This window comes from Pristis pectinata, chromosome 6, assembly GCF_009764475.1.
Source record: "Pristis pectinata isolate sPriPec2 chromosome 6, sPriPec2.1.pri, whole genome shotgun sequence".
Classification (NCBI taxonomy): Eukaryota; Metazoa; Chordata; class Chondrichthyes; order Rhinopristiformes; family Pristidae; genus Pristis; species Pristis pectinata.
Window position 1 is genome coordinate 109,673,707 of NC_067410.1, and position 18,464 is coordinate 109,692,170.

Consider the following 18,464-nt stretch of genomic DNA (forward strand, 5'->3'; position numbering starts at 1 on the left):
TAGGGTGAGAGGGGAAAGATTTAAAAGGGACGAGGAGCAACTTTTTCACACAGAGGGTGGTGAGTATATGGAACAAGCTGCCAGAGGAAGTGGTTGAGGCAGGTACAACAGTATCATTTAAGAAGCACTTGAATAGTTACATGGAGGGTGGGGCTTGGAGGGACATGGGCCAAAGGCAGGAAATTGGGACTAGCTGGATGGGCACTATGGTCAGTATGGACTGGTTGGGCCGAAGGGTCTGTATCCGTGCTGTATTGCTCTACAACTCTATGACTTCTCCCCAAATAATTTTGCCCACGAAGGAATATATACGAACCTTGGATGCTCTCCTCTGGAGACAGGAGCAGAATCTTGTACTGCATCTTCTGGAATTGTTCCAATTCTCTGATATTTTAATCAATTCATGGCAATGTCGGCCCATTGTGCTGTAATTTGAGTGTCTGTGGAGCCTGCACGGATATATAAACCCACCCAGGAATAGTGTTACCCAGCACTTGGTAACCGGTGTTCTGACATGGCCCGCTTTCTGCTTCCGATGCACCTCTTGCTTGTTCCCATTTTCGGGGAGAATGATTCACTCTGCCGACTTCGGGGAAGGTTTGACTTGCCTCGGTTTTGGAAGGACGGAGATATAGTGGTTGGCGGGTCGTTCAACATCCACTACTACCGAGAGGAGCAATCTCTCGACTTCCGATCACCCCCCGGAGCCCCCGTGTGTAAAAGGTCAGTCCTTCCATCCACAGAAGAAAGGAGCAAGGTTTGCTCTCTTGATTTACTTAGTGTGGATATGAATTGTATCTTAAACGTTGGCATCTAAGGTTGTAAAGACGGACGTAGGTTGTTAAGCTGTGGGATAGTTGCAGTGACTGCGTGGGCCTTTAATATTGCGATTAGAGTAACATCCCACACTCCAGGCGAAACTCCATCGCATGGAGAGACGTGCGCTTCAAAGTTAAAGCGCGTCAGGTGGTAACCGTTGAGTAGGAGGCCGCCAAAAAAAAGCAATGGGCGTGAAATGGGAAGGAGACGCTAACAATCTGCTGGAGGAAGTCAGCAGGTCGAGCAGCGTCTGTGTGTGTGTGTGGGGGGGGGGGGGGGTCTGGGGAGGGAGGGGGTGTGGAGGAAGGAATTGTCAACGTTTCGTCAGGTTTCGACCCAACGTGTAGACACAGGAGACTGCAGATGCTGGAATCTGGAGCAATACACACAAAGGCGCTGGAGGAACTCAGCGGGTCAGGCAGCACCTGTGGAGGGAGCGTTTGGTGGACTTCACCTGGACTGAAAGTCCCAAAGCGTGGACTGTCCACTTCCCTCCATAGATGCGCCTGACCCGCTGAGTTCCCCCAGTAGATTGTTCGTTGCTCCGGATTCCGGTATCTGCAGTCTCCCGTGTCTCCAAATTTCTAAGGGGTGCGGGCGACGCCAAACCCGCTGTAAATTTTATCCCGTATTTAGTTCTGTGGCTTCAGTCTCACTGAACTCCGAGCGTTCGAGTACATCCCGCCCCGCTTTATTCCAACCCAAAACGTGCTTTCAGTTAGATAGCATTGAACTAAATACCCGGGTGTTTTGCCGAGTTTCCGTAGGTGCTGCCCATGAGTATGTTGGAAACACCGTCAAATTTGATTCTAAGGTCTCGACTGCTTTCTTCTCGTTACCGTTCCCTCGCGTTTGATTTCTCTCTGAATGAAATCAGAATACACTAGCACTAATGTCGCTAATTCCTTATTGTAATGGGTATCCTCCTGGTAGGGAGAATGGCTTTGGTTGCGAAGATGTGCAATAAAATTGCTTAAAGCCCTACTTCCAACTAACTCGTGAAGACGTTCACCGCCCAGTGTTTTACTCGAGTGTTTCATTTATTATCTGAAAATTTAAAAAAAAACTTCAGATGCTGGAAATCTGAAATAAAAGGGGATAAAAATGAAAATAAAAATAAAATGCGAGAAACTCAGCTGGCCAGGCAGCGTCTGGGGAGAGAGAAGCAGTTAGCGTTTCAGGTCCCATTCCCTTCATCACGGTGGAGATAGCTGATGCTGGAAATCTGGAGCAACGCACGAAGGTGCTGGGGGATCCCAGCGGGTCGGGCAGTATCTGTGGAAGGAAAAGAACAGTTGACTTTTCGGGTCGACCGTCCATTTCTCTCTGATGCTTCCCGACCTGCTGAGTTCCTCCAGCCTTCTGTGTGTTGCCCCTTTTTCAGGACTTGTTCATCAGAGAGTTGAAACACACCCGTTGGTTCTTATCCCTGTAATAACCACAGACCAATATAACAGGAACTTCGCTGTGGCGCCAAACACGGTGCTTGAAGAGGATTTTCTCTTGGTTAATCGTGTACTCATTCCGTGAAAAATTGGGATAACGCCGCCGAATTTGGTGAAAGTGCAGGGGGGGGATTAGTGTATAGGAAAACTCTGAACAGATTAATTGAAAGCTCGCTTTCATCCCTTTCTCTAACCAAACTGTGCACTTGAAAAGCCATGTCCCTGTTAAGCAGGGAACTGCGGAACTTATCGGCACGTTTCCCCTCAAAGTGGTTCTAAGTTGTGGAGAGTCCTAGATTCTAATTTCACTGCTTCGTTTTCTTTCAACTTAAGATCGCTTCTATATGCACTGCACAACTTCTAACGCTGTCTCGCAGTTTGATTTCACGCAGTTCCAGTTCGCCCAGACCATGATCTACACCATCGAAGAAATAAACAGGAACCAGACCCTCCTGCCCAACATTACCCTGGGATATCAGATCCACGACGGGCTGCGGGGATCCCGCGATGTCAACCAAAGTGACCACTCTGCTCATTAGCGGACAGGAGGAACCCTTGCTGACCCGAAGTGCAAGACCACTTCCAACATCCCGACCATAGTCACGGACGCGGAGTCCATGCAGTCCGTGGCGGTGGCGAGGGTCATTACCCCCTTCAATGTTACAATGGTAGGGCGCTTCTCCGTGCACTCTCGCGTCTATTCTGTCGCTGCTTCATTTCATACAATATAAGACCAGCACAGGAACAGGCCCTTCGGCCCACAATGTTGTGCCGAACTAATTAAGCTAGCAAGTCAACGCCTAACTAAACTTTCTGCCTACACAGTATCCATATCCCTCCATTCTCTGCACATTCATGCGTCTGAGAGCCTCTTATATCTATTTGCTTACTTGACAAGGCCAACGTCTATTCCTTGTACCTAATTGGCCTTGAGGAGCCGTCCTTCTGGTAAATGCATATCCAGAGTCTGCTGGAGAGGGAGTTTCCAAGCTGTAGCACAGTGACAAGGCCAGGCTAACCACTCTTGCAAACTTTCCCCGGTTCCAAGGATCTGTGGGCACGCACCCTACTCCCCCTTCAGGTACACTTTTTAACTTCATTTTATGTAATTGTATCAACTCGTCCTTTCTGCTAAAAAGGCATCATCAACAGTCTCCATGAATATTTTTCCATTATTGACACAATCTTTGATTTGCGGTTGTTGTTTGCTAAAAAAAACTACAGATGCTGGAAATCTGAATCAAAATTTTAAAAATGCTGGAAACACCCAAGCATTGAGTGAAAGATTTAATGGGAACTGGAGGGGCAATATTTTTACACAAAGGGTGGTATGTATGTGGAACGAGCTGCCAGAGGAAGTGGTTGAGGCAGGTACATCAACAACTCTTAAAAGACAGTCGGACAGGTCCATGGATAGGAAAGGTTTAGAAGGTTATGGGCCCAATGCTGGCAAATGGGAATAGCTTGGATGGGGCGTCTTGGTCAGCATGGACCAGTTGGGCCGAAGGGCCTGTTTTCATGCTGTATCACTCTATGACACAGCGGGTCAGGCAGCATCTGTGGCGAGAGGAGTATAGTTAACATTTAAGGTCCCATTCCAATCTCCAGAACCCAGCTATAGAGTCAAAACACCATGGAATCAGGTCCTTTGACCCAACTGGTCCATGCCGACCAAGATACCCATCTAAGCCAATCCCACCTGCCTGTGTTTGGCCCATATCCCTCTAAACATTTCCTATCCATATACCTGTCCAAGTAGCTTTTAAATGTGGTTAATATACCTGCCTCAACCACTTCCTCTGGCAGCTCATTGCATATACTTGCACCTTCTGGGTGAAAAAGTTGCCCTTCAAGTTCCTATTAAATCTCTCTCCTCTCACCTTAAACCTATGCCCTCTAGTTTTTGATTCCCCAACTCGGGGGAAAAAGACTGCTGAATTCACTCTGTCTCCGCCCCTCATTATTTTATACACTTCTATAAGATCATCCCTCATTTTCTGTTCTGCTGTGTGTTTCCAGCAGTTTCTCTTTTTATGTCTAATCCTTATATCCTTGGCAGGAAGCATTTATTATTCAGTCCCCTTTGCCTCAAAAGCTTCCTTGAAGGGCCATCACTCTTTGGAGGCTGAGGGGTGTCCTGATAGAAATCTATCAAGTTGTGAGAGGCGTAGGTAGGGGTAGGTAGTCAAGAGTCCCTTCTGCGGGATGGAAATGTCAATACTAGAGGTGTAGGTTTAAGGTGAGAGGGGGAAAGTTCAAAGAAGATTGACGAAGCATGTTTTTTTACACAGAGTGTGGAAGGTGCCTGGAACATGCTGCCCGGTAGGTGGCAGAAGCAGATGCAATCGTGGTGTCTAAGGGGTGTTTAGGCAGGGAATGGAGGGATATGGACCATGTGCAGGTTGATGGGACGAGCTTAGATTGGCATCATGGTCGACACAGACATGGTGGCCGAATGGCCCGTTCCTGTTTTGTACTGTTCTATTTTCATTACTGACGGTCTGTGGCCTCTCTGCTGTCTGGATGCTGTCTGCTCTCTGCTGTCTCTTCTGCCCCCCCACCCCACCCCACCCCACCCACTCTCTTCGCCCACATCCTCGGCTCGACCTCCCCCTTGACTCCCTCACGTCCAGTGTGGGAGCAGTGAGTCTGGAGATGTTGGACGCACATGCCCCAGCCATCTCCAGCTTCTCCTTTCAATCTTTTGGACAACAGGTCCTTCATGGAGACACAAGAGACTGCAGATGCTGGAATCGGGGGGTGAGTCTGTGGGGGGAAAGGAATTGTTTTGGGTTTTTCATTTTTTATGCAGCTCCTGATTTGAAATTCTCCTCAGCGGATATTTTAATATTTGGTATATTCTCAACCTGTGAGCCAATCATAATGCGAGAATGTCAGAGTTCAACAGGACAATCTAATGGAGAAACTCAGTGGGTCGAGCGGCATCTGTGGGGAGAAAGAGATTGGCAATGTTTCAGTTCAAAACCCTACAACCCAAACGTCGACAATTCCTTTCCCCCCCCACAGATGCTGCTCGACCCACTGAGTTCCTCCAGCCACTGCTTGTTGCTCCAGATTCCAGCATCTACAGTCTCTTGATTTCAGGATTCAAATCCAATTTGCAATCCCAACTTCTAATATCACTTTTGTTCACTCTCACCAGTTTAGTTATTCCTCCGCGTACGACTATCTCAACAACATGTACGAGTTCCCAACTTTTTTCCGAACCATTCCAAATGACTATCACCAAGTCGACGGTCTAGCCCAGCTTGTCAAGTACTTTGGATGGAATTGGATTGGGACAATAAGGAGCAACTCCACTTATGGTGCCTTGGCCATGGACGAGATCATCAAGAGCATGAGGAGTCTCGGTATTTGTATTGCGTTCTCGGCGGCAGTCCACAAGACGGACTCCAAAGCGAAGCTTCAGAATCTCATCAAAACCATCAAAGAAGCCAGCACCAAAATCGTTTGTGGCCTTTGTTGCTCAGGCAGACATGGCGGTTCTGCTCCAGGAAATCGTCCGCCAGAACGTGACGGGGATCCAGTGGATCGGTAGTGAGTCTTGGGTCACAATGCCTAACTCTCTCCGAACGAGGCGGCAAGATTCCTGGCAGGGACAGTGGGTTTTGCCGTTCCCAGGGCAACGCTGCCAGGATGGAAAGAGTTCCTTCTCCAGGTCCATCCTTCGAAGTATCCAGGAAAACGTCTTCGTGACTGAATTTTGGGAAACCACGTTTAACTGCTTCTTTGAAATGCCGGAAAACTTCAGGTCAGGCAGACGGTGGGGCTCAGGGTAAACTCTGCACGGGCGAGGAAAGGTTGGAAGAAGTGGACAACCAGTACACTGACGTGTCACAGCTGAGAATAGCTTACAACGTCTACAAAGCAGTGTATGCAATAGCATATTCACTTAACATTATGCTAGTAAAGACAAACTTTACTTTCTCACAGCTTGACCTTTGGGAGGTAGGGTGTTTTGATTTTCCAGCGATTTATTTTAGAAGAGGATATATTTTTCAAAGATCGTGGCCTGTGCTTTTCCTGAAAATATTTGAAGATTTCATCATCTGCAGCCCTTTCCCCCATCTATCACCTCCCGGCCTCTGTCACTATTTCACCCCCTCCCCTCTCCCATCTGCCTATCACCCCTCCTCACCTGGATCCACCTGTGAACTAAAGTGGACCTTGTGTTTTTTTTTTTGTACTAATTGTGTTCTTTTCTGTAAAAATGTTGCATAATTTATGTTTGTGTTTTTCTTGTGAATGCTGCTTATCTGATGCTCTGTGCCTGTGATGCTGCTGCAAGTAAGTTTTTCATTGCACCTGTGCACACATGGAACTTGTGCATCTGACAATAAACTCAACTTTGACTATTGCTTGCCAGCTCTTGCTCCACCCCTTCCCCATCATACTGGCTATCTCCCCTCTAGCTTTCAGTTCAGATGAAGGGGTTTCGACTGGAAATGTCAACTGTCCATTTCCCTCCAGAGATGCTGCCTGACCTGTTGAGTTCCTCCAGCAGCTGGTTTGTTGCTCCAGATTCCAGAATCTGCAGTCTCTGTGTCTCTTCTGTATTTTTAAATTTATTGCAAGTCACCCTGGACTTTGCAGTTTCCTAGCCTCTGTAGGGGAAGTTCATGCTCCCAGTTTAAGCATAAACTTGCCCTTGATAAATCGGCTTCAAAGTCAAAGTGGAGTTTATTGTCATCTGCACAAGTACATGTGTGCACAGGTGCAATGAAAAACTTACTTGCAGCCGCATCACAGGCACATGGTATCAGAGGCACAACATTCACAAGAAAAAATCTAAATTAAACATACATTGTACAAAATTATACAAGAAAGAACACAATTAGAACAAAAAGAATCTAAAGTCCATTATAGTGCAGTGGTTAAAGTGGTCATAGTGTTGCTGTACTGACTAGCGATTAGGGCTGTGCAGGTTTGGTTCAAGAACTGAATGGCTGAAGGGAAGCAGCTGTTAGTGAACCTTGGCTTTGCAAGTGTGGTGTCTTTCTAAATGCAAGGAGAGAGACTCCTTGAAAGAGACAATCTTGCATCACTTCACTGTTAGACATCATTTCAGGTTGGCAGGAACGTTCAGGGAATCATTGAGCTCAACACGTTTGATAAAGCATGAAATGAAACACAGCAAAGGCTGGAAATCTGAAATAAACCAGAAAATGCTGGAAATACTCAGCAGTCAGGCAGCGTCTGTGGAGAGAGAAGCAGATAGCATTTCAGGTCCAAGAACCTTCATCAAAATTGATAAAGCAGCCTCATCTCAATCTATTGAGGATTGGGGACTATCCAGATCTATTCCCTAAAAGTGGCCAACCTCAGTGTAGTTTCTGGTGGACTCTGGGCAGAAGCTCAGGGGAAAATTCATTTAAATATGAGATTTGGGGTTATGGGAAAGTTAAACGGGAGATTCGGTGGAAATTCATCCAAGATTTTTTTTAGCTGGAGCTTTCATTTTTTTACCTGCCAATTTCCTTGTTATGAGAGGGAGGTTCGCACAGAAGTACTCTTGGTGGATAAACTGCTCCACATTCACCCAGGAAGAAACCTGCCCTTGAAATGCAGTTGGCAGTCCTCAGTTCGATGATCATTGCTGACTGCTCATCAAGACCCACAGACAAAGTTGTCACATCCACGATAGTTCTCACTCTTCTCTGCTCCTCCATATTTCCTCATGACATTGAAAGAACCATTATGGCCTGCTCTCAAGTAGATCCCCTTCCCCCCATTAATTTTACCTGTAACATTACCATCAACTCCCCGAGACTCTACCATTCAATTAAACCAGGGGCAGTTTACAGCAGCCAACTAACCTTCTAACCTGCATGTTTCTGGGATATGGGAGGGGACCAGAGCACTTGAGGGAAAACTCACGCAGTCACGGGGAGAATGTGCAAACTTCGCACAGACAGTACAGGAGGTCAGGACTGAATCCAGGGTCGCTGGAGCTGGAGCCTGAGTGCACATTGCAATGCTTAACCTCAGTGTTACATTCCTAATAGGGAGAAATCAGTCAGGATAAAAATTGTTTTTTTGAGATTTGCAAGGTTAACCTCCCTCTTTCTTTCTGCTTAGAGTTTAAACAGCAAATGCCTGTGTATTTCCTGCATTTTCTCTTGATTTCTTATATCCAATCTGTAGTAATCATGTCTTTGATGCTAAATGAGGCATGTGTGTCTGATTCTATGAAAAAGCCATCTATTTGACCCTACCTTTCGACCAGATTCCTGCATACTTTCAAAATATCCTTTTGATACCCTTCATCCAACCTGCTTGCATCAACCTTTCAGGAGCACATTCCAGATCACAGTGCTTTTAAAATGGAAAGTAGTACTTATTCATGACTAGCTTTCTAATTTCCTAAAGGATCTTTTTTATATCTTTTGTTTGAGGAAACATTTTAAAAATTTTTTTTCTAATTTTAATCCATAACAACAGAATAGTTGTATTGCAAATTGAAATCTCACCATGACTTATGACTAATTTATTCTCTTTTTTTCTCCATTTATTCAAGCTACTTCACCATATGTATGCTGTGAAATTTCACAGCTAAGAATGGAGAATACATATATTTTGATGAAAACTTGGATACAGTCCCATTATATGAATTGGTAAACTGGCAAACCAATTCTGAAGGAGTTCCTCATGTTGTAACAATTGGGACACTATGATGGACTTGTAGAATTTGAGAAAAGACTACACATAAACAAAGAGGACATTATTTGGATAGATGGAAAAAACGGAGGTGAGTTCATGTTTACAAAATACAGATTGCAGAATGGTCTTGAAATGACTTTATAGCGTTGAAGAGTGTCATCACATTGACAGTTCTTCAGCCATCCTCTTCCTCAATGAATTGGATTGTATTGGGTATTGGGCTTATCATTGTCACATGAAGCGAGATCCAGTGAAAAAACTTTTGTTTTACATGCCATCCAGACAGATCACGCCATGCATAATTACATTAAGGTAATACAGTGACTCCAACGCCAGGAAAAATAAAGGCAATCAGTAAACAGCAACTCAGTCTTCTTGAGTGATTTAGACTCAATCTTTCTCATCACTGCTGGATCTAGGGTTTGGAATCACCTCCGTAACATCATGCTGGATGAACCTTTCTATACACTGCTGTTAAGGTAGAACACCTGCCACCGTCCTATCAAGGACAAATTAAAATTGGCAATCACTACATATAACCTACTTATTTTGCTGGCAATAATTTATATTCTAGTTTATGAAAAGTGAATAGAGAAAGATTATTTCATCTGGTTGGCAGTGAGTGAGATGGCAGCATTAATTTGAAACTGGCAACTAAGTGGGTGAGAGTTTACAAGAAATCTCTTTTCATACAATTGGTCAGGCTTCACTACAGGAAGGATGTGGTAGCATTGGAAAGAGTGCAGAAGAGATTCACCAGGACATTGCCTGAATTGGAGCATTTTTACTTATAAGGAGAGATTAGATAGGGTGGCTTTGTTTGGAACATAGGAGGCTGAGGGGTTGACCTTATAGAGGTTCATAAAATTATGGAGAGTAATGATAGGGGACATCGTCACAGTCTTTTCCTAGGGTGGAGGAGTCTAAAACTAGAGGGTACTGGTTTAAGGGAGAGGGAAAAGATTTAAAGGGGACCTGAGGGACAAGTTTTCACGTAGAGGGTGGTGGGTATATGGAACGAGCTGCCAGAGGAAGTGGTAGAGGTGGGTATAATTACAGCATTTATAGGGCATTTGGACAGACATTTGGGTAGGAAGAGTAGAGGGACATGGGTCTAATGAGGGCAAATGGGTTTAGTGAAGATGTGCATCATGGTTGAATGGACAAGTTGGGCTGAAGGTCCTGATTCTGTGTTGTACAATTCTATGACTCTATTGTTCTCATCCACAGAGTATTTAATGTTTCACTACGGGGTGTGGTTATGACAGAAATTATAATATTTTCTAAGAAGCAAGGGAAAAGAGGCGGCATAGTAGTGTAGTGGTTAGCGAAACACTATTACTGCGCCAGCAACCCGGGTTCAATTCCCGCTGCTGTCTGTAAGGAGTTTGTACGTTCTCCCCATGTCTGCGAGGGTTTCCTCCAGGTGCTCCAGTTTCCTCCACTTTCCAAAGACGCACAGGTTAGGAGCTGTGGGTGTGTTATGTTGGCGAAGGAAGCGTGGTGACACTTGCGGGCTGCCCCCAGCACATTCTTAGTAAATGCAAAAAAGATGCATTTCACTGTGTGTTTCGATGTACATGTGACTATAAATAAATATCTTATCTTAATATCTTATCTTAAAAACCTGAAAGCACAAACTAGCAGACTCAAAGACAGCTTCTATCCCGTTATTATAAGAACTATTGAACAGTCCCCTAGTACAATAAGGTGGACTCTTGACCTCACAATTTACCTTGTCATGGCCCTTGCACCTTATTGTCTGCCTGCACTTCACTTTCTCTGTAACTGTATATATTCTGAATTCTGTTGTAGCTTTTCCCTTGTATTACCTCAATGCACTGATGTGATGAAATGATCTGCATGGACAGCATGCAAAACAAAGTTTTTTCACTGTATCTTGGTACATGTGACAATAATAAACTATTTACCAATTTACTTTACAGGGTTATGGGGAGAGAACCTGGCATGGGAATAGGCATTAGAAATCTATCAAAAAAGCTATCACAAACAATGAACCAAATGACCTCATCAGTAAATCTCATTAGTTTCTACTCCCATTTGTTCTGCATTTTTATTTCATTCACAAAATCTTATCCTGTAAAATTCTGACCACTTCATTGCATAACATTGATGTGGACTTGTCAGTGCTCTGTAGGAGCTTGCAACAGGGTACCCATTTAAACCCTCAAGCCAATCTTCATGTGTCCATACTTTCCTTCACCCAAAAATCATTCTCAGATTTAAAATTAAGAACTGATTCAGTATAAATTGCCATTTGTTTTAACGAAAAAACTAAAATGGCTTCCATTAAGATCATAAGAACACACATGTGTGTTAGTCAATTGTCCTACATGCTACTCCACCGGTCAGTAAGATTGATCCTTATCTCAGTTTCCACATTCCAACATTAACTTAAATCACCTTCGTATTCAAAAATCCATCAATCTGTCTTGAATATATCAACTTAGCAACTGAGTCTCTAGAAGTCTCTTGAGCAGGGAATTCCAAAGACTACCTACCTTCAGGGTGAAGAAAATTTCTTCTCATTTCGGTCTCAAACAGCCAATCCTTTATTTTGAGAAATCTGAGCCCTGGTTTCAGACAGCTAGAGAGACATCAATCCCTGCCTCCACCCTGTATATGTTTTTATATGTTTTTACATCCTGTGAATTTTATATGTTTCAATGAGGTCATCTTTCACTCTTTCAGACTTAAGAGAGTATAGGCCCAGTCTGGACAATCTCTCCTCAAAGGACAAACACAGGAATCAATCTGGTAAACATTCAGTGCACCAACTCTGTTGCAAAGCATATTCTTCACTCAATAGAGAGACCAAACTTGTACACAGTATTCCCCAGGTGCATCTCACCAGGGTCCTGTACAATTGCTGTAAGATGTCTTTACTTGGACTCTGATCTCTTGAAATAAAGGTCAACGTGCTACTTTTCATCCTAAGTGGTTGCTGCACCTGTCCACTAACTTTCAGTGGTTTGTGAACTGACTCCAAAGCCCCATTGAATACCAACACCTTTCAGTTGCTCATAGCTCAGAACAAAACTTTTCTTTTTTTTCTCCGCCCGTGTGTGGAGAATGCTATGGCTGTGCCATTCAACAGAAGTAAAGTTTCAAAGAATTCAAAGAAATTTATTATGAGCCAACAATCTATTGTCATGACTGCGGCAGAATTCCCTTTGGGCATTTGCCACTCATCCCATGGTCACTGTGATAGTAAGTCAGTGGTGAACCGAAATCATAGGGCAAGATTGTAAAAAAAAGTTCCACCCCATATTATCCAACCTTTGGATCAAGGCCAGCCTGATGCAAAGAAAAGCAGATGATTCTCTGTCACATCCTGTGAATACCAAGTATTCTTCTCTTTGTAAGTAATATTTTCTGTTGTCTCTGTTGCCAGTAGACAGTGTGTGTGTGTGTGTGTGTGTGTGTGTGTGTGTGTGTGTGTGTGTCTGTCTGTCTGTCTGTCTGTGTCTGTGTCTGTGAATGCACATTTCTCTATTCAAAGTCAAGATGAAAGTCAAAGTCAAGTTTATTGTCAGATGCACAAGTCCATGTGTGCACAGGTACAATGAAACACTTACTTGCAGCAGCATCACAGGCACAGAGCATCAGATAAGTAGCAAACTCAAGAAAAACTAAATTAAACATAAATTATTCACAATTTTTACAAGAAAGAACACAATTAGAACAAAACAAAACAAAGTCCATTTTAGTGCAAATTGATTAAAGTGGCCGTAGTGCTGCTAAACTGCAGTGATCAGGGTTTTGCTGGTTGGTTCAAGAACCGAATGGTTGAAGGGAAGTAGCTGTTCCTGAACCTGGTGGTGTGGGACTTCAGGCTTCTGTACCTCCTGCCTGATGGTAGCTGCGAGAAGATGGCATGGCCCGGATGGTGGGGATCTTTGATGATGGATGTTGCCTTCTTGAGGCAGCGCCTCCTGTAGATACTACAGTATTGGAGGGACGTGCCCGTGATGTGTTGGGCAGAGTCCACTACACTCTGCAGCTTCTGACGTTCCTGTGCATTCAAATTACCGTACCAGACCACCTACAACTACCATGTTCCAACTACAATATTAAATTCAGGAGTTTTGGGGTTGGATGCAATAAGGGTGATCAATGTAAGACATGTATTTTATGTTTATAGTCTTACTAATTACAATTATTGTAATAAAACCTCAGTACAGTTGGAAAGTAAAATTACAATAAGATTTAATTCTATTGTAATATGTTTTATTATGATAATTTTAATTAATGATGGCTAAAAAACATATGATACATGTTCCTTTGGCCACTCTTTTTACATATCATGTGCCAGAAACCAAATGTTATGCTTTGATCTTTCAGAGGTCACTGGATTGAACAAAATGTTATTCCTTTAATCCCAGGTTCCTCGTGGAGTTTGCTCTGACAGCTGTCTCCCTGGCACTTGGAAAACTGTCAAGAAAGAAATGCCACTGTGTTGTTTTACCTGCATACCATGTGGAGATGGTGAGATCAGCAACATGACAGGTGTGGTGTGTACATAGTGAGATCACAATGTGATGGGTGTGCATGAATTTGGATGTATATCTTTCTTGTGCGTAAAGTCTTGCCACAGTTGTTACAATGGGCACCATTATAGACCATGAACTAGTAGGTGGAGGGGAGGAAGGTTATCACAATGGAGCCAGTTACCACCCTTTCAAATCCACCTTAAGTTAAAGTGCAATCAGAAGCAAGGATCCCAAAATATTTTGGAGACACAAGAGACTGCAGATGCTGGAATCTGGAACAACAAACAATCTGTTGGAGGAACTCAGTGGGTCGAGCAGCAATCTGTGGAGGGAAAGGAATTGTCGACGTTTCGGGTCGAAGCCCTGCATCAGGTCTGAGAGTGGAGAGGCGAGTGATAGATACCTCAGTCATCACTACACATTTTAGTCACTTTTGCTCTGTAGAAAAATGGAGATGCCAATTCACCAGCAGCAGGGAGTAATTATCGCCAAATAATCTGCCTTGGGGATAACTTTCCTGTTCTTCAAAATAGTGCCACTGGTTCTTTTTGCATTCTCCCCGAGAAGGCAGGTTTACTGGTTCCGCACATTAACCTGACTTTGTGCAGAAGTGCCACCCACTGAACTGTAGCTGGCCTGCAAAGCTTACCTTGGGAACTTATACATTAAAGTGTCTTACACTCAATATAAATGGAAACCTTCTCTCTCCCTAATCCAGGATCATAGAAGCCAAATGTGTCCCTTACCAAGCCCCCTCTGCTTAGACCAGAGATCTCAGGGAATCATGGTGGGATATTGCTGGTCAGGGTAGAAGGACCCCAGACCCAGCACAAAACTCGTGGCACCGAAGAGGTACCACTAATGAACATGGAACATAGAACGTTACAACACAATACAGGCCCTTCAGCCCACAATGTTGTGCCGACATTTTATCCTGCTCTAAGATCTATCTAACCCTTCCCTCCCATATGGCTCCCCATTTCTCCATCATTCATGAGTCTATCTAAGAGTCTCTTGTGTCCCTAATGTATCTGCCCCCACAACCTCTGCCGGCAGTGCGTTCCACGCACCCACCACCCTCTGTGTAAAAAAACGCCCCCTGACATCCCCCTTATACCTTCCTCCAATCACCTTAAAATTATGTCCCCTCATGTTAGCCATTGTCGCCCTGGGAAAAATCTCTGACTGTCCACTCAATCTATGCTGGAAGGATAAGAGAGACCAATGTCAGTGTCCTCTTCTAGGCCAACACCCCTAGCATTGAGGACCTTATTCCACCCACTTAGCTCCATTGGACAGGCTACATCGTTCACATACTAGATACCATAGAGTCATAGAGTAATGCAGCACAGAAACAGGTCCTTTGGTCCAACTTGTCCAAGACCAAGGTGCCCATCTTGTCCCATTTGCCTGCATTTGGCCAATATCCCTCTCAACCTCTGGACCTTTTCTATCCATAAAGAGTCTTCAACCAGACTCCTGAAACAGACAATTGATTTCGAGCTCTGTCATGGGGAGGGATTCCCACTTGAGCCGGGAGAAAGATCTAAGGATGGTCTTGAAACCTTCTTAAGAATGTGCCACATCACACTTCCTCGTGGGAATCGCTAGCCCCTGAAAAAGTGGAGATGAAGCATCCAGGGTGGCAGTGAGAGCCTCGAATTCATGCATCAGGAGCGGTACAGGAGCCCGGCATAAATGATAGAAGGACGCACAAACTAACCAACTGCCCATCCTGCCTGTGGCAAATTCTGTGGCCTCATCCTTCACTTCAGAGCGCACAGGAGTGGAAGGGAATCATCATCAATCCTTAAGGACTACCTGAGAAGAAAGAGGAGGACTACTCCGTCACCAGCTCAGCCGTACTTTTTCCTTCCTCTGGATACCTGGTTGCCTTTAGCTTAACCTTTGCAGTTACTTGGCCAATACTGTCGGAAATCCTTTTCCATTGTCAGTATGGGATAATCAGAAGCATTCAGAAACAGTGCAAGCATATTTAAATATCTTTTAATTGTTTTAGAATATAAAATCTTAAATCTAATAAATTGAGTTAGAAGTAATATCATTTATGTAAATTAAATATAAATATTAATATTCATTCAAAGAAGGTTAAAGAAATGCCAAACTCCACTTACATTTTTAATGAGGGTTGGTGACCCCATTCAAATAAGTGGGTTCACACCAGATGTGCCAGCTTCGCTGACATAAAGCTGAGAGATCAGATGCACTTCGTATCTGGCCCCTCAGCTTAGTATGTTGCTCCTTACTTGCTTTAAAGAGCCACAGTGTGGGAATAATTTTGATGCACCAATAATATGTTGTGTTACTTTCTTTTAGGTTCAGTGTCTTGCTTAAAGTGTCCTCCAGAGTACTGGTTCCAACGAGCTGAAACCAATGCGTGCCTAAGAAAATTGAATTCCTCTCCTTTGACGATGAGATGGGATGTTCACTTGTGGCCCTTGCGGTGATCGGAGCCTTTTTAACAGTAGCGACGGCTTTTATCTTTTACAAACACAAAGAAACGCCTCTTGTCAAGGCCAATAACTCAGAACTGAGCTTCCTGCTTCTGTTTGCATTAACCCTTTGCTTCCTCTGTTCCCTGACCTTCATTGACCGCCCATCTGTCTGGTCTTGCATGTTGCGCCACACAGTTTTTAGCATCTCTTTTGTTCTCTGTCTCTCTTGTATTCTGGGGAAAACCATTGTCGTGTTGATGGCCTTCAAAACCAGACTTCCCAACAACAAGAAGCTCAAGTGGTTCAGCCGAATGCATCAAAGACTGAATGTCTTTAGTCTTACCTCTGTCCAAACCATAATATGTGTTATCTGGCTCACCACCTCACCTCCTTTCCCTGTTAACAGCACTAAGTACTACAAAGCTATCATTATACTAGAGTGCAATGTCGGATCCATGGTGTACTTCTGTTGTGTGTTCAGTTATATTGGCGCTCTTGCATGTCTATGCTGTGCTCTCGCATTCTTAGCACGAAAGCTACCTGACAACTTCAATGAAGCAACCTTCATAACCTTCAGCATGCTAATATTTGTGCTGTCTGGATCACCTTCATTCCAGCTTACGTCAGCTCCCCTGGCAAGTACTCAGTGGCCGTCGAGGTGTTTGCAATCTTGGCGTCCAGTTTTGGGTTGCTTTTCTGCATTTTTGCTCCCAAGTGTTACATCATTTTGCTTCAACCAGAAAAGAACACAAAAAAATATTTAATGCAGAGATCCCAAGGGAAAAAGACCTGAACACTCCTCAGGAACGGGGCTGTACAATTTTATGGCAACTCTCCAGTGCTTTGAACCAATCAACTAGTTTGCAATGTTGTGTACCTCCATTGAACACTCAGAAGTGTGCTGGAAACATTCAGTGGGTCAGGCAGCATCTGTGGAAAAGAGAAACAGAGTTAGTGTTTCAGGTCAAAGAGCTTTTGAGAGCAGTCACCTAAAATATTAATTTTGACCCAAAACATTTTCTCTGCCCAGCATTTTCATCATCTGCAATTTTTGTTTTATTTTGACTAAAAGTGTCACCTTAAATTGGATTGGATTTTTAATAATGTGCATTAGTAAAGAAATACAAAGCTCAACGTACAAGTTTGAAAAAAGATGTGCTTCAGTTCTATCTTGTAATTACTCATGTATTGCCCAAACCATAGAATGTTCATAGCAATGCCTATTCTATACCCAGTATTTGCAAAATTAGTCATAAATTTGTAAAATATTCCACAATTTAGTTACTTTGCATTTATCTTAAAATATTTGTTGTTGCAGGTGTTAAGATCATTGTAAATAAATGATTTAAGTTAATAAAGCCTTATGCTCATCTTTTAGCAAGTATTCTAAATCGCCTTCAGCTATGCTATCAATGGTAATCAGAGGAAATCTTGCTTCCTATCACCAGTGAAACACAATGGATGTGGTCTGTGTTGGTAACACCCGCAATTGGCAACCATCCTTAATTGTTTTTTGAATTAAAGGCCATTCAGAGGGATGCAAAGAGTCAAGAACATTGTTGTGTTGGTTTGGAGTTATATACACTCAGGGAAACAGATTCCCTTCCCTAAAATTGCCAGCAAAGGTGAAAATCAGACCAAGAAAATCAAAAATCAAGAATCAGCATGGTAGAACTAGGAAGCATCAAAGGGAAGAAAACAAATGGGTCTTGTTGTCCATTGGTCTCCAAACAGTCGTGGTAATTTAGGAACAGGCATCAAACAGGAAATTAGACATGTATGTAACAAGAGCACTACAGTAAGTGTGGGTAACTTTACTGTACATATTGACTGATCAAACTAAATTAGCAATAATAATGCTGAGAATGAATTTCTGGAGTGTCCACTAGATGTTATTTTTTATACTAATATATTGAGCGGTGAACCGATTGGCTAGCCAACTAGATTACCCACCATGCAAGAAGAAGGGGTTGGCTTATAATCTTGCTGTGTGGAGTTCTTCAGGGAAAAGTAGACATTGTGTGATAGAATACTTCATTAAGGTGGAATGTGAAGTTGTGAAATCCAAAACTAGGTCCCAAGTGTAACCAAAGGAATGATGAGGATTTGAAGAGTGAAAATGACAGATTGTTGAAGGGCATGAAAGGCACTGGCTGACCAATGGTTGGTTGAGTTTAACAAAGGAAGAGAGGATGTGTGACAGATACACAGTCTAGTACAAAAACCCTAAAGTGACCCAACCATACAAACAAAAAGTTATGTAGTATTAGATTCAAAGAGAATTTATGATCTAAAGAGGAGTTATATAACGTTGCCAGAAGAAGTAGGAAATCTGAGGACTGGGAGCAGTTTAGAACTTTCAGCAAAAAAGGACCGAGAGGTTGATGAAGAGAACAAAAGCAGAGTATGACAGTAAACACGCAAGGAAAATAAAAGCACGTTGTAAAAATTTCAACACCTACAGTTTGTAAAAATTAGAAAGATTAGTAAAGGTCCATTAACAGTCAGAAATGAGAGTGTTCACAATGAGGAGCAAATAACATAGCTGA

The 18,464-nt window shown here is 43.4% G+C and overlaps 1 protein-coding gene across 1 annotated transcript; it reads left to right on the top strand.

Moving 5' to 3' along the window:
- The first annotated feature begins 514 nt into the window (after window positions 1-514).
- Window positions 515-16,708, top strand: LOC127571909 (extracellular calcium-sensing receptor-like). The gene is given in 14 exon segments (XM_052018657.1): window positions 515-716; window positions 2,598-2,783; window positions 2,865-2,932; window positions 5,428-5,736; window positions 5,738-5,857; window positions 5,860-5,977; window positions 6,037-6,191; window positions 8,364-8,385; window positions 8,838-8,947; window positions 8,949-9,030; window positions 13,350-13,475; window positions 15,797-15,844; window positions 15,847-16,500; window positions 16,503-16,708. Coding segments are annotated over 14 exon segments (2,406 nt in total).
- The last annotated feature ends 1,756 nt before the right edge of the window (window positions 16,709-18,464 follow it).